The 16920-nt window shown below is 32.5% G+C and overlaps 1 protein-coding gene across 6 annotated transcripts in view; it reads right to left on the minus strand.

The window, feature by feature from the left end:
- The window catches only part of LOC127836658 (tyrosine-protein phosphatase Lar-like), a 40510-nt gene extending 24621 nt beyond the window's left edge, over positions 1–15889 (minus strand). Inside the window, exons 1-6 of one of the 6 annotated variants that reach the window (XM_052363340.1) lie at positions 15743–15889; positions 10744–11091; positions 9905–10231; positions 9405–9695; positions 7421–7717; positions 7073–7206 (exon numbers count right to left, since the gene is read on the minus strand). In XM_052363340.1, the coding sequence (XP_052219300.1) occupies positions 7073–7206; positions 7421–7717; positions 9405–9695; positions 9905–10231; positions 10744–11091; positions 15743–15788 (1443 nt within the window). In that variant the 5' untranslated portion in view covers positions 15789–15889. Of the gene's footprint in view, positions 1–6924; positions 7207–7420; positions 7718–9404; positions 9696–9904; positions 10232–10743; positions 11092–15742 lie in introns of all 6 variants that reach the window. The other 5 variants (XM_052363339.1, XM_052363337.1, XM_052363335.1 and 2 more) reach the window with 5 other exon arrangements.
- Between the last annotated feature and the right edge of the window lie 1031 nt (positions 15890–16920).

Genomic DNA, 16920 nt, shown 5'->3' on the forward strand with positions numbered 1-16920 from the left:
CATTTTATGCATCGATTGGTGATTTAAAAACCTGAAAATTATAAAGCGTTACAAACGCGAAACGATTTAATAATTTGGAAAGTTCTTTTGTTATCGTTATATGTTGTGACATACGAGAACTGCTTATATAAAGTATAAATAAACTACTCACTGCATAAGCACGAATTGCCGAGTGGTTTAAGACTTTTACTTCAAAGCCATTGGTTTGAGCCCAGCTGAGAATACCATTTTGTTTCTTTAATTTTATTCTCGGTTTGTACTGGAGCTTTTTAGTTCCAAAGTTTACATTTATCAATATAAAGCATTTAATGACAAACTTAAATACATGCACAATTCTGTGAAAAGGTACCTTTAACCTTTTCCCAATTTCAATAATAAAATAAACCAATTATTATTATAGTTTCATCTATGTGTAACTTCAATACATAGCATACATTCACTTACCATAATCAAACAATAATAGTCAGCATTTTTTGATAAATTATGTCGATAATAATCCAACTTATGAACAAAACTCATAATGTGACACTTGCTTTTGCGCCATTTGTGGCTGCAGTATATTTGTATAGTTTTATCTTTTACAGATTTCACATTCTGTCAAACCTGACAGTTGGTTGCACTTTGGGATCATAACGATCAACGGAGTATTCGAGGTTTCTTAAATAATATATCTAAATAATATAAATGCGAGTTATATATCTATCACTAAAACAACAACTAGTTCTAAAACAACTGCCATTGATTGAAGTTTCTACCATTACTACTTTTCACTTTCCATGTAACAATAAAAACACACACAATAACTATATATTTATACAAAGGCTTAGTATTTTAATGTTAAAACGATATATCAAAGCTATTTTATATGTAGCATAATGTAAAAACTTATACCTGTTTTAAATAATGACCGTTTTGACTATGGAAATTCTGCATTTAATTACCTCTCATGTTTTAAATATTTCAATTACTTCTTTTACCAAAAAATATAAACGTTTACACATTTGAGTAGGAACGAATTATTACAGGTTATTTGTAAGTGTTAAACTTTGTTACATATTAAATAACTAGTTATATGTTTATAATATACTTAATATTTTACATGCTGTGAAGACCGTTCTGGTTTATCATCTTGCGGCGCCCTTATGCGGATGTGTGTTCCATGTACGCAGCAAATAACATTTCGGAATTGAGCAACAGCTTAGAAGCCTTACTTTATTCACTCCTTTTCCGCTGTTGATGGACAAACAGCGAACTTTTTTACGAGGGCGTTGACAACATTTCCACATTTCTGCTTACTGTACATTTATGGAGCTCTAGAGTGTCACCTATGACGCAATAAAACACTTTTGAACGAAATGAGTTTAATGTTATAAGGATTTGCTGCATTGTTGTCAGTTTCTATTTCTGTTTGTAACGTTGGAAATAAAGTGAAATACATTCTTCGCCAGTTCAAGATGATGTGGCAATTATAAATATTCATGCTTCATACACGGAAGAACTGATATAGCAGCCATTTTGAAACATAACGTTAAACTGTTTAATTAAGGTTAATACCTCAATTACAGTTAACGGCAGAACTATCGTTAAACTGACTGTTAATAACCAAGGTTTTTTTGAGCAACACAATCTTAACGCGAACGCTGATTGTAACAGGCCCTTTATCATGTAACAGTCGGTTAAGACTTAATGGTGCTTTGAGTAATTTGGCCCAGGTAAACAGGACCCGATAAAAGTGAAGAAAAAAAAAACACCCTTGTTTACGTATAGAGTGCACATTCCATGGTATAATTGGTTTTGAGCACACACAACTCTTGAACAACCAAACATATGATACCACAACACCGTCAGCGGCTCAAACTACACCGCCCCCCCCATGGCTGCTATCCGATAATTTATTCCGTCTGAGAATAAATAGTTTTATAGCAGAAAAATGCACAGTTAATACAACAGTCCAACGGTACCTGGGATCTACAGCCGTATGGTGAAAGGCATACAAAGTGGTGACAGTGAGATAATATTGATGGGGAAACAAAAGTCTTATGTTGCTAATAAACGTAATTGTGTTAACACTAAACATGACTCAATTATCAGCTTTAAAGGCTACACAGTCGTTACAATATTTGCGTTTTATGGTAAATACGCATGCTCTTAAAACACTTGGTTGTGGTTTGTAGGAAAGTAATTAAAGGACGTATGTATATAAGAATGCCTGTATTTATTAACAGTCATGACATGTTACTTAGTTGATGTTGACTTTTAAACATACAACATGTTAGTTATTTTTAGTTCTTAAATTGCTATAACAAAGCAGATTAGAAATTTGACCGCTGACTTACTTGGGCCATATACCAGCAGACACAAATTGAATCTGCAGTAAGGAGATATACAGGATATTTGTTGGATTCGATGGAATATCGATTTTATTTCACGAGTGATCATATAAAGTATATATTTTTCTAGATCCCGAGTGATTTAAAATCGATATTCCATCAAATCCAACAAATGTTCTTTTTTATTTTATGCCTTTTTCACCGTTTATTTACATTGTAAAATAGTTTAATTGGATAATTTCGCTTTCGATTTATGACGTCATTTCGTCGAAAAATGACGTAATTTCACAGTAAAACAGTGAAAAATATCGATATTGGTCACTGTTATTTTTCACTGTTTAAAACAGTGAAATATCAGTTTTAATTCACTGATATTTCTCTATAAACCTCCGGAAAGCATAAAATAAATGTGTATTTTTGTGTTATTTTCTTTCATTTGGACAGGCATATTTATATTATTATTGTATGCAGTTATAAAGTCCTATATAAAAATATAATGCATTAACTCATTTGCAATAAATCTATGTTTTAAAAGATTAAATTATAAAAATTTCTTTCCACAGTACACACTTTGCCAAAAGAGTATTGCGTTTTTGCATTTCATCATCGTTATTAACACACATTGAAGAAAACTGTTTCAAAGTAATGATATAATATATATTAAATGGCATTCAACCGTTTATTATTCGATACCACATGTGTATCTTGGTAGACATAAGTTTTAGCATGGTATGTTTATGTATGGATAAAGCTTACTGTTTTGAAGATAATGAGTGGATAAATTAAAAGCTAAACATTGACAAAGCTCAAACTGCACGTGAAATAGATACCTTAAGCAACTGAAGGTTTGTTGCAGACAGTGTTTTATAATTTTGTTGAATTATTAAAAAATCGCACGTGCTTTGTAAAATGTTATTAACAGATACTACAAATGCACAAATGTGAGTATTTAATTTGAATATCAGCGTTATTATACAACTTATTATTTAAATGGAAGGACGCAATATATGCAAGCAAGTGTATTTTTATTCGCATATATTTTGTTGCATAATGGCAAATGGAGTGTATGAACATTCTGAATTCCAATATAACACTTAACATACAACAATTCTCACGTGCACAATACTTACATGGTTCATTATAAATAGCACTTGTCTTTAACAAAATCCATTCAAATAACAATCCTGTCCTACTAGACTCACTCGCATTACACATATACACGTAGGTAACTAGCGATTCAAATTATAATTATATAAAAAAGGTTTCTATTGTTTAAAAATCATGATAATTATAACAAAAAAATACGTAGCTTTGTTAAATTTTCAGTTTTCGATCAAACTAAATTAACATAGAATTTGTCACCTTTATCTACTGCACAATCATTATCTGAAACTTCAAATACACGGTTATTAACACTATTCCCATCTGCGTCGCCATTTGATACAACGGAATATTCATGAAACGAAGTTTCCGCGAATTTCTCGTACTGGTTTGTGTACTGGGGTTCTGGAATACAATATATATTGTTTAAATTTATTTTCTCAAGCGGTTTAAAAAAAGTAAACTGTTCAAGAGGCGCTGGATCTATTTCAACAATCGTTACATGTTCACACCGGTTGTTTATAAATGTTTATGAAAATAATGCGTATACTTCTTGCCATATCTTATGAAGTAAACAAGAGAACAAAATGGAACTTTATACATATTCGAAGGAGAAACATTATTCTGTTAATTCTAAAAAAGTATATTACAGACAATTAACTAATTGACCATATAGAACAAAAACTAACACACAGCACAACGTACAGCATAAATGACATGTATATTTTTGTTAATAAGCATACCAACTCTGTAATCTTCATATTCTGAGCTTGTATTGACAGCGGAGGCGTTTGTCCTGGAGACAACAAACTCATGATTCTTAATATAGCTTACAATTAAGAGTACAATTCTGGAGAATAACTAACATTTAGCGTAGTATCAATTCTATTCTATTCTCAAGCGCTGTATTTAAATCGATTCTTGAGAATTATAATCAACAAGCGCAGCGTTAATCTCGATTCTGGAGAATAGTTAACAGCACGCGCAGTATTAATGCAATTTTGGAGAATTAACAGCAGGCACAGTAAAATAGATGACGGGATATAGGTAAATGAATTAAGACGCTCTTATCAAATACTGAAAAATGGCTGCATACTGTCCTTTGAATAAATCATCGTAATGAGCACCAGCGTCAGGATTTCCTGAAAGCGAATGAAACTGTACACTAAGTTCGACGCACACACAGTGTGTAATTCGTACTGTGGATACATATATCATGTATTACTTATACTACAATATTATTTATAACAACTTACAATGTATCATTTAAGAATTATTCGCCGTTCCAAAATTGGTTCAAAAAGTATATTATTATTGTATGAAAATGTATATAGACAATGGATAATTATAATATTTCAATCTCAGCAGTGGTGGATGATCTGTCAACACTGTCACCACATATTTTTATATTAGCACACTATGATGGTACATAAGATTTCAAAATCAAATAAAAAGTGTGTAATAATCCATTGAGAGGTTTTGCTAACTATTAACCCGATATATACGCATTTGAATTGTGCAATCCTAGTTTAAATACAATAAAGCAACTTTTAATCCAGAATATACATACGTTTAAACTTGTTCCTACATTTCCACAGCACCACCAAGATGACTACCACAAGAGTTCCTCCAACAGCACCTCCAACGGCTGTCCCGACGGGTGGAGCGGATCCCTTATCTAATTAAATGCATTTCATTGTGAGTTGATAGAGGTATTTTATGTTGTTATGGCCTCGTGATTAATCACAGTATTTGGCATGTTTCTGTTATGGTAATCAGACCGTTTAACAATATTGTCTGTACTTCAATATTGGTAGTCAATAAACACAATATGGAACACAATAGACATAGTAACAAAAAGCACACTATTGTGTTGAGTGCAACTAATGACCTGTCACGATTTACACATTAAATGGATAATTTAATCTAGCATTAAAACATGTTGTGGACTTAACTAACATTGTTTGTGGATATTAAGAACTTCCGTGCATCATAAAGTATGACAAACAGATAATTATTAAAACAAAAAGCATTTTATAAGACATAATATAACATCATATAACTAATTAATTATTTAGTGTTTAGTTACTTAATATTTGAAAATTTTATACACAAATATTATATTTCCATTTAAATGTTTCCGACTGATTTCTACACTCATTATATGAAATTAACATTATAAAAACAACTATTGAATTGTACATACCAGATTTAGCCCGTGTTACTAATGTTAACACTCTGGTTTCTTCTGAATTCCCAACGGAGTTTTCGGCATACATTTTGAATTGATAAGAGGTCCCAGCAACCAATCCTCCAATTGATTGTTTAGTGATATTTTCAGATACATTTTTGTAAAGCCAATGTTCGCTCACTTCCTGTTTATACCTTATAACGAACCATTGGTCTTCCCCTCCATTAAATCCTGGTATCCATTCAACTGTTACAGAATTGTCTGTTGCCGACTCTTCAACAACCCAAAATTGTTTTGGCATAGCCGGCTCTCCTGTAAATTTATTTACTAATATAAATAAATTACATATAAAAAACGTTCAGAATTTAGAAAATTTAAAATCGTACCTAATCACAGGACTAAATAATGACATCGTGGTTTACCTTTCGCTTGAATAACAAAGGCCTGTTCTGAAGAGCCAATCCCATTGTCTACTTTGACCGTATAACTTGAAAAATCTTCTTCGTTTACTTGCAATATTGACAGGTTTGTCTGCAATCTGTCGTCGGAAATTTGAATATGAAGTCTGTTTGTGGCATTGAGAATTAACCATTTGTCGCTTACTAGCTTTCGCCAAACAAATGCCGATGGAACGCTTGGGAGAGGGTACGCCACAATAGTGTATATGAGAATTACACTACTGTTTGTTTTCGTCCATACATTTGGGACAGGAAGCAGAAATGGCGAAGGTCTTGGTGCACCTTTAAATACATATATTGTAATTATTAATAATATAGTATATCGAAATTGGTTATCAAAATTATACCATTACTTTGAAACAAGCAACTAATATACATGTTTTATCATAGTTACTTACATCTGATCTTGATCTCAATTTCTCGCACCTGCTGAACTGTATTGTGCGTGTTGTTCGCTCTGCATTGGTAGGTTCCCATGTCATATTCACATCTTGTATGAGGAATCGATACGGATATCGTGTTAGAATATTTTTCACTTAATAAATCATTTCCACCGCGTGTATTATTTATCAGTAACATATAGGCCAAAGGGTCGCCTTCAGAATCACAGTGTAATATAACAGTTTGACTTTCGTTTACCGTAATATTTGGCACATTCTCAAATCCGGTGGCATAAAACCTTTTTATATTTGCGGCGTCTACAAAGTAATTTGATCATACAAATTATCAGAAATATAAATTATGTAGTTATACGTATAATGATATACAGGTATACAAAAGATTTTGATAATGCTAAATGTCCTGAAAAGAAGTATATACATACAAGTATTAAACATGAACTTACATTGTACATCAACATAAAACATTGTTTCGTCGTAAGCCGGCTGTACACAGCATCCTGTAGGTGTCATGGTGTTGTTTACTTTGCACTTATACAAGCCCTCGTCAGATATCTGCATGTTTGGCAAGGCAAGTGTTTGCCAACGTCCGACCTCGCGTGATGTAGTAACATGTATCCACGTGAAACTGGTCTCAGGTGGATTTCCAGGTGTGTAAGGACACATGACTGACAATGCCTGGTTCAACAAAACGGTTGTATTCGCAATAGACCGTATGGTCACTGGATCTGAAATGATTTATTGCACAGCAAATGTAACGCATTTCGGCACCGTTATATTATTGTACGGCTCTAGTTATGAACGAAATATCTCTGTCAAAGACTTGACGGATTCATGATAATTATTTTGCCATGGACATGTTTATAGTATTAAAAACTGTAAAAATGTAAAATAATTGTAAATAATTGCTATTCAAATGATAATAAAAATGTTCAAACTTACATAATACGTCAAGTGTTAGGATGATATTGGCATTTCCAGCAATTACATGCGGTTCGAAAGTTGCGTTCATGGCATTGTTGACATCCAGTGTGTAATTACCGTTAGACACTACTTGTGGTATGGTGAGTTGTTGTCCGTACTGTTTCATTCCCGCCGGCAGTGTCCATGTATAGCTCATGGGAGGAGGGTTGCTCTTACTGGTGCAATTAATTGTTAATGTCTCATTTTTTACTGCCCGTATTGCAGCGAACGCAATTGAGTAATTTCCGATAGCACACTTTGGAATTGACGGTGGATCTGTATGTACAGAGCAGCATGTATAGTGAGTTCAGAATATCTTAAGGTTATCAGCTAATATTAGATTGTGAGAAAGCAAAACATTCACATTTTAAAATCGATGTCCATAAAACGTCTCGTCAAATTTATAGTTTAAGTCAAATAACGCATTATGCGTATCTCATTTGACATGTTTTTTCGGACACGTTCGTATCTGAAGTAGAATTTATAATGAGTTTATAAGATGTGTGTTCTTCCCTCCTTCAATGACTTGTTACTGAAAAGGACTATGAAAGTATGCTAACATTTCAAAAGTCTTTCTGTCTAAATCCTGCGATGTTTACAAAAGGCATCCACCAGAGGTCAGAGTTCAGATCAGCTTCGAAAAAAATATATCCAACCTTAATATACAAAAATACAAAACGTATATATGATATGATAATGAAACTTGATGCACATATTTTGCTCTAGATTTGCTTTCTGTCTGTATTAAAGGGCCTTTTCACAGATGTTTGCATGTTTTGAAGTTTGTCATTAAATGCTTTATATTGATAATTGTAAAGATTGGAAATAAAAAGCTCCAGTGAAAAATCGAGAATAAAAAAAAGAAAAAGAAAAACAAAAGTAACCCACAACTGGGTTCGAACCACTCCCCTGGGGTCCTGGAGTAAAATTATAAACCATTTAGACCACTCGGCCTTCAGTGCTCACGCAATGTAGAAAGTATTGTATACTTTATAAAAGCAATCATCGTAATTTCACAAAATATAGCGACAACAACAGAACACTCCAAATTATTCAATCGCTTCGCGTTGCAACGCTTTATAACTTTCAGGCTTTTAAATCGTCAACAGATGCATACATTGGCTATTTAAGAGCATGGTAAATGTTCAGTATTACTGTTTCCTCACAAATATCATAACTAAAACGAAAATTTGCGAATTTGAAACAACTATTTTAAATTTTGTCAATTTACCAAAACGTGAAAGGCCCCTTTAACATGTCTTACTCTTTCTTTCCATCCGTTTGCAAACCTTTGCATATAATGAAAAGATATAATCACAAACACTATAAGTAATATTTAAAGTGATAACAGCATAGTTTCAATCCCTTAAATGTATCGAGTTAACTCATGTGAGTTGAGTGTTTAAAAAAAATGCATTATATAAAATACTAAAACAAATCGAAAATTTAAAAAGGCATAACCATGAAACTTCGTACACATAAATAGCAATTTGAGGTGTATTAGAAATGGTGATGTTTATAAATGCTAGTTGTTATATATCACAATCGACATTCGGACAATAACATTTTGTTACATAAGAAGAATAGTACAATGTTAACATGCTAAAAAACAAGTTTGAAATAAACATACAAACACTCATATCGATACAAATGGCTTATTTTTGTTTTAAGTTTTCCTATTCCCTGGGTATAAATATTTTTTATAAAACTGAGGTAAAAATACCAACAAAACGGCATAAATGACTAATAATCTCAAAACGAATAGTATGGTTAATATATTGGCACTGCCACATTGACTTGATGTAAATCTGATACATAAACAATACTATCAAATGATTACTGAATGCTTATTTTTAAACACACACGTATGCCTCTATTCAATACTAGCAAAAACTATCCGTTAACGGTATATTTAACTAAGCTTTAAAATATGTGATGTTAATAATCCACAATAGACTCTTACGTAAAATGGTGACCACTGTGTCAGTTGAACTATATTGTGTTATCGGAGATTGATTTGTTGGCTGCATAAAACTTGTGGCATTACAGATGACCCGGTCTGTGTTTTCACGTTGCTCCCATTTCAGTTCAATTGTTTTTCTGTTTATCACGGAACTTTCAGAAAAACTCCATGAAATGTTTGGCGTTGGATTCCCAGAAGAATTACATTCTAGAGACACAGAGCGGTTGGCTATCACATAAATTGTGTTAACAATTACAGTCTTGTAGAGAATTGTCGGCTTCGTAGGAGAACCTTGAATCGCAAATTCAAATAAATATAAATCCATGTATGTTAATGCTTATTTCGTAAAAAGTTGTCTTTTCTTTATATGGTAAACATATTTATTTGTATATTTAACCGAATTCTAAAACCTTATATTTACAAATTACAAGTTGTTTAGATAATATCAATCCAAAAGAAATCACAGTGAGAATATGCTGTATGGGATAATCAAAACATACTTAAAACATCGATTTCCGGAGTTATATCGGATAATATCTTTCCGTATCCATTTGAGGCGTAGCAGAAGATCCGAGCCCTGTGATATGTGTTGCTAGGTGTAATAGTAAGAATACTTGTCGTCACATCAGCCACTGTTGAACTGCTGCTATTTACAGAAAGGTCAACATCATCACTGTCATTAGAGGGGGTTCTGTTATCCAGGTACCAGGTTATTTGGGGTGCTGGACGTCCGACTGATGACACACATCTGATGTAACTGATTGCCAAGTTGGGGAGGACGGAAATTGTTGGTACGGCAGGTATCAATGTAACATTTTTCACTGGAACTTTAGAAAAGAGAAAAAGGAATCTGTTACAAAACTGTCTTTAAAAACTGAAAGAAGTCGCACGTTGAAAAAAAATGTTAATAAACAACACTTTATGTTAAGTTACTCCATATTTTGATTGTCATAGTTATATTCACTTGAAACTATGACATGTTTTCTTGAAGCATATTTTACATGTTGTAAGACGTTAATGCAGTTTATTCGTAAATCTGTGGTTGATTTTAAATAAATTCGGCAAGTTGAACAACAGTTGTCATCCTAACAATATTAGAAATAACCCATTGTACAATTGGACGCCGGTAATGTTTAAATGATAAATTGTGACTTTGCTCTTTTTATGAAGGGGAAGGGGTCATATGTCTTCTTATTTCAATCGATAAAAAACTGATTATTTGTGTTAAGTTTGTCAGTTACATTATAGTATATCTGTTAATAAATTAAACATTCTATCAGTACAAATATAAATATAAAATTATCTCTTTAAACCGGACACCAACTCATAAAACACGTACCTGCTAACATCAATGTTATTTCATTGCTAAGTATTTGTAGTGAGTTAATGGCAACCGCGCACTTCCATTTCTCTCCATTATTGTTTGTGTTAACTACTCTGATGCTGCACGTAAATGCTGTCGCTCCCATACAACTGCATGTCGGACGAACATAAGAAAATGGTGCATCACGTGAGGCACAAATGTTGTTCACATATGCCGTTGAAAGAAGTCTTTCGAACTGCCAATGACCAACTGGTTGGACTAACCAGTCTACTATCGTCTCCGATGAATGCGTGCATGTCAATTGAACAGTTTCGTTGATGTTCACCAATGTTGAATTGGCTTTTAATTCCGGAGCATTTGCATCTTGTAAATAAATAATTATAATTTTACATATACATATATTTATCGCCCAAGCAACTGTTGTATTCATAAAATGCCACTTCGGGACATTAGAATGATGAACTCCAAACTTTTTACCAAACTATATGGTCTAAGTCTTAATAAACTAAAATAATTGGCTTAATAGTTGCAAAATTAAACACAATCTTGATAAAATAGCACAGTTCATTTCTGCCAATATAAAACATTCTGAAACAAATTTTCAACCGTTCAAATTCATTCTTTATTTTTGTACGTAGACAAAATACGTATAATCGTATAATGTCTGTATAAATTACAAATCATATAAATGATGGTTCAACTTATGTCAACTTGGTTTAACCTGAAAAAAACACACGCTTTATCGTAGTTTTCCGATGCTTTCAGTGGTAGATTTTATTCAAATCGATTAAAGGGACCTTTTCACGTTTTGATAATAAAAACAATTGACAAAAATGTTTGGTAGTTGGAAATTGTTGTTGTAGTTATGTTTTTTTGCAAGGAAACAGTAATACTGAACCGTTACTATGCTCTAAAATATCCATTATATGCATCTTTTGACGATTAAAAAACATAAAAAATATGAAACGTTACAAACGCGAAACGATTGTATAATTTGGAAAGTGCTGTTGTTATCATTATGGTTTACTACATAACGAGGATTGTTTATATATGTTATAACATATCCTGTGCTTCATGTCAGCACGGATGGCCAAGAGGTCTAAGCGCTTAACGTTTACTTCAATCGTCAGTGGTTCGATCCAGGTGTTGATTACGTATTTTCTTTCTTTTACTTTATTTGTGTTTTGTACTGGAACTCTTTAGTTCCGTTGTTTAGATTGATCAATTTAAAGAATTGAACACACTTCAAATCATGTCAAAATTTGTGAAAAGGTCCATTTAAATTGTTTTGTATCATCAATTCACTTTGTTGATGTTGTAATTTAGAACGTCCTACGCAAGGCATGTAGTTTCTCACATGCATTCAAACGTCCAACTTATGAATCCCAAATAGGAAAACGCTTAAAATCATAAATTGTACTTCCGGGGATACATATATTCACTATAACCAAATTGAATGACATATCAACCCAACAAAACATAATTCCAGAAGTTATAATGATGGTTTCACCATCATTGATAGTATCAGAATATATTTGTAGACCTAATAGCCGTCATTTCTTGCTGCACAGCAATATAATTCGACGCCCAAAGTAATTCACAAGAATGAGATATGCTGACTAGGAATACAACTAATGTATCCCAAGACCACTTATATCTCTCTATTAGATTTTGGGGAATTGTGGTCGTTTCAAACCGATTTGCGACAAAGAAGAGTCTGATGTCGCTTGCAATGTACAATATTGAAATATGACAAAATAAAAAAAATATTCGACTGTTACGAGTAAGTATTTCAATGAAAATGCGAAATGCTATCCACATTGTCTATCTAGGTATGCACTAGGAAAGCGATTCACGTTTTGGTGAATTGACAAAACTAACTAAAAAATGTTTCAGATTCGCACATTTTCCTTGTAGTTATGATATTTGTGAGGAAACAGTAATACTGAACATTTACCATGCTCTAAAATATCCATTTAATGCATCTTTTGACGATTTAAAAACCTGAAAATTATAAAGCGTTGCAACGCGAAACGATTGAATAATTTGAAGAGTCCTGTTGTTGTTATATTTTGTGATACTACGAGGATTGTTTATATAAAGTATACAATTTATCACTCATTGTATGAGCACGGATGGCCGAGTGGTCTAAGTGAGAGACTTTTACTCCAGGGGTCAGTTTTCAAGCCCAGTTGAGGATTGCGTTTTTTTCCTTTTTTAATTCTATTCTTGTTTTTACTGGAGCTTTTTCGATCCAAAGTTTACATTTATCAAAATAAAACTTTTAATAACAAACGCCAATATATGCCAAAATCTGTGAAATTCAAATTTACCATTAATGTGCGGTCGAATAGCATTCAGCTTTTTGGAAGAAAGGGCGAACAAGCAAATCGAATACACTCTTTCGGCTCCATTGTGACAGTTTTTTTTTCTGTCAATTTATGTATCTCCGGAAGTACAACGTATGATTTTAAGCGTATCTCTATTGAGTATTCATAAGTTGGTTTACCGGGCGAGATTCATATTAAGCACTCGATATTAATCTTAGCAACTGTTCAATTTATACATTATCCAACAGTTCATAAATGTTTCTGAGGAATGAACGTTGGAATTAAATCTTTCTTAGGAATCTCTTCCCGTCCACAATAAAAGACAATAACTTTTGCATAAGTATATAATATCAATTTCGTAATAGGAAATCTTTGTGTGCGCAGACTGCACGCATTTGCACACAGTAAAAAGTTGTCCGACGATTAAACCTTTATCGAAACATAACGCAAGTTATGAGTATTGAAATATACTAATATTAAGTTACATACCTATAATATATATTTTTGACAAAAACGCTAACGTGATAATTCTTGATTTTAACCACATTATTGAATTAAATTGCACACATGACTAGACACACTACAACACCAGAAAAATGAAAGCTTAGAACAAAGAATAACTCAAATAGTCTCTTCCGTTATAATTAATACATAGACACATTTTACTTGAAACACAATATAACCATCGACAAAATATGTATTCTAATGAAAAATCCCGACCAAAATATTTATACAGACTCGAATGTCCAAGGCAAACGTCTACATTCATGTTATAGTCAATATATGAATTCGGTTTATTTAATCTTCTTCCTGTGAATGAAAAAGTGGAACGTAATACTTGAACTGAACATAAATTTCGTCAATTTATCCTCTCTCGATTTCTCTTAAGATTATACCGGTATTATATCAACGCAATTCCCAATGACTTCATTTTGATGAATTGTTAAATTAAAAAAACAAACATCATGTACAATCATATAAAAATCCATATTAATGGTTTCGTCTCATGAAATTATAGATTGTTGATGGTATGGAATGTTTATTCTGTTTCTTTGATTAATTTGTCGATCGAACACGTTTGAACCCGCTGAATATCACTTGCCACAGGAGTGATAAATATCATATATTGTGAACAATTAACACATAAGGTATGTACAATTGCAACAGTTGCACTTAGCTTTACAGCGAGCACAATAGTAGGGCCTGCCTTTTTGTTTTGAAATTCATATCATGATTAATAAATAAATAGGTTTGGCGGTAATACGATCATCTTCTATAAGTATTATAATTAAGATATGTGCTTAAATTTCAAGTGTCCATTTTGACCTTCACATTTTAATGACTAATATGATTGATACGAGCAACACAGCTTATTATATAATATTTATTTATGACAGTTTATTCCTTATAATGATCATGAACAATTCAATTATGAATATGCCAACTTCTATTGTCCTGTTTGCCATTGAGATTAAACAAAATGCTTGTTTACAAATGACAAGTTTGTTTTAATTATTTTTGTTTATTTGTGACTTCTTTTTTAAACACCCCACCTCCGCACTCGCACAGGCACAGGCACACCAACACAAACACCTACTCAACCATATGGTCAACTGCAATGCATGAAATGTCATTCAGCCATTGTAATTGCGGGTGCCTAAAAGTGTTATAAAAATGGCTACGTCACATGTATGATAACGTAGAGATGAGTTTACCATTGTTATCGCACATAGCATATTAACATGTATTATTTGAACAGCTAGTATAGTTCTTTGTTAATGGACGATAATCCTTTATGGATAGTTTCAAAGAGTGTATAGCTTGGATGAGAAATGTAACGACGATTCGAGACGCATAATTTTCTCTAATGGAACATCTTTCAGATTTGAAATGTGGTTGGTAATGCCACAAGATGGCAGAGTTATGTGCTGCCAACGTTTACATGCTTTAAAGGAAGTTTACCTCACTCTGACATAAACTGTAGCACGTACAAGCATTACTATGTAACCAGAGAAATATCTCGGTGAATATCGTTAAGACCAACGCTGATGACGCCAATACAACGGGATTGTGATGCTTCTTCCATTTCTTTATCAACCTTGCATATATTAAATGTCATATAAAATGCAACTTAACACACTATCATTATGCCGCAATCCTCTGGGCTGGGAAATTTTATATGTCTGGACTAGTCGTACAATTATTGACTTGTAGACAGTTTACATTAATGCTTGATTTGATCAAAAGTGGATGTATTTGTAAATACAATTGGGAAATAAAAGCACATGCTTGGTTCATATATTCGAATACTGTAAAGCATTTGAAAAATTACCGACAACCGTGTTTATAAATGTCTGTCAACTCAGAAGCGATGCGTTCTGCAAGTTGTGTTTGACTTTGGATTCCCAGCTAGGCAGAGCGACAGTTATCACAAAGGCCAACGGACATGTCGGCGTTTATACAGTGATAATCAGTGACATTGAGTACTTGGCATATGCATCTCGAATCTTAAGTATGTAAGTAACTTGCTTAAAATGAAATACTACCTTGTGTTAAACAAATGTATCACCTATACATGTTTCTTGCGTTGCTTTACTCATTAATGTTTATGATTTATTATGATTGTGTCAATCACAGTACATTAATTTTAAATATGTTCAATTAACACATATTTACATACGCACCTGTTTTCACTATCCACATGTAAATGAAAATTATATAGATCATCATTTTTGTTTAAGCACACATATCATCATTTGAAGTGGCAGTACAATACATTGATACGAAAGGCAAGCTAATAAAAGAGGAAGTTTAAACATCGTATCTGACTAATAGACATGCCTCGGCTTGCAATCGCTGATTATACTCAAAGTTTACAAAAGTATAAATTTACCGACCATAATATTCAAACTCATGTTTGTGTCACAAAGGAGTAGTATTCTGTTAAATAACCCAAACAAAATTAGTAGTTATATTTAAATATTAAATTATATACTATTTTAATTTGCAATAGTGTTACTTTAAATTTCAATGTCTCGACAAACACCGGCATGCAATTCTTTAATATTTCGGGAAGTATTATTAGCACGTCACATTAACAAAGGTTAATGCCATATATTATTTTGTAAGTTGATGCATATGTGTAATTAGATTCAAACTCAAATTAACAAAGCATCATAGGGCACACACACCAGAAACAATGGTTTGAACTATACATTTAGTCTATAGTTTCAAAACTACTGCCGTAACTATATACACTTAGTAAAGAAAATAAATGTTATTAAAAAATACCATCAAAACATGATTTCTATTATTTTTACTTGACATCATTTAACAAATAGAAATAATAAGAGTGGTTCCGTTACAGCTATAATGGTATTTTATGGTATATACAAATGACATGCAGAATGTTTAAAATGTATAATTAACTTGTTAAATATATTGTAAATATACTTGTATATATATAGAATAACAGGTAACTGCCTGATATTTTTGTAATATATCAGGCAAGGCTTAGAATAATATAACGGCGAGGCTTGCCGAGCCGTTATTTTATTCGTGCCGAGCCTGATATATTACTAAAAGATCACACAGTAACCTGTTTTCTGTTAAATATACCTCTACGTCGTTTGACGTGTTAATAATGACGTCATGAGCACAGGCGCTTAATTTTTGTAAAAAATGTTTTTTGCTGTTTGTGTTGCATTTTGTGTTTAAAATATATTACATATTGGTATTAAATTGTTTGTTTTGTTGAATCTGATTCGATTTTACAAAAAATGATTACTTTAAATATATTCCGAGTAATATGACCATCCTCCACACATGACTGATATAAAAACTTTCTGTTGACCAGGATATA

This window comes from Dreissena polymorpha, chromosome 6, assembly GCF_020536995.1.
Source record: "Dreissena polymorpha isolate Duluth1 chromosome 6, UMN_Dpol_1.0, whole genome shotgun sequence".
NCBI lineage: Eukaryota > Metazoa > Mollusca > Bivalvia > Myida > Dreissenidae > Dreissena > Dreissena polymorpha.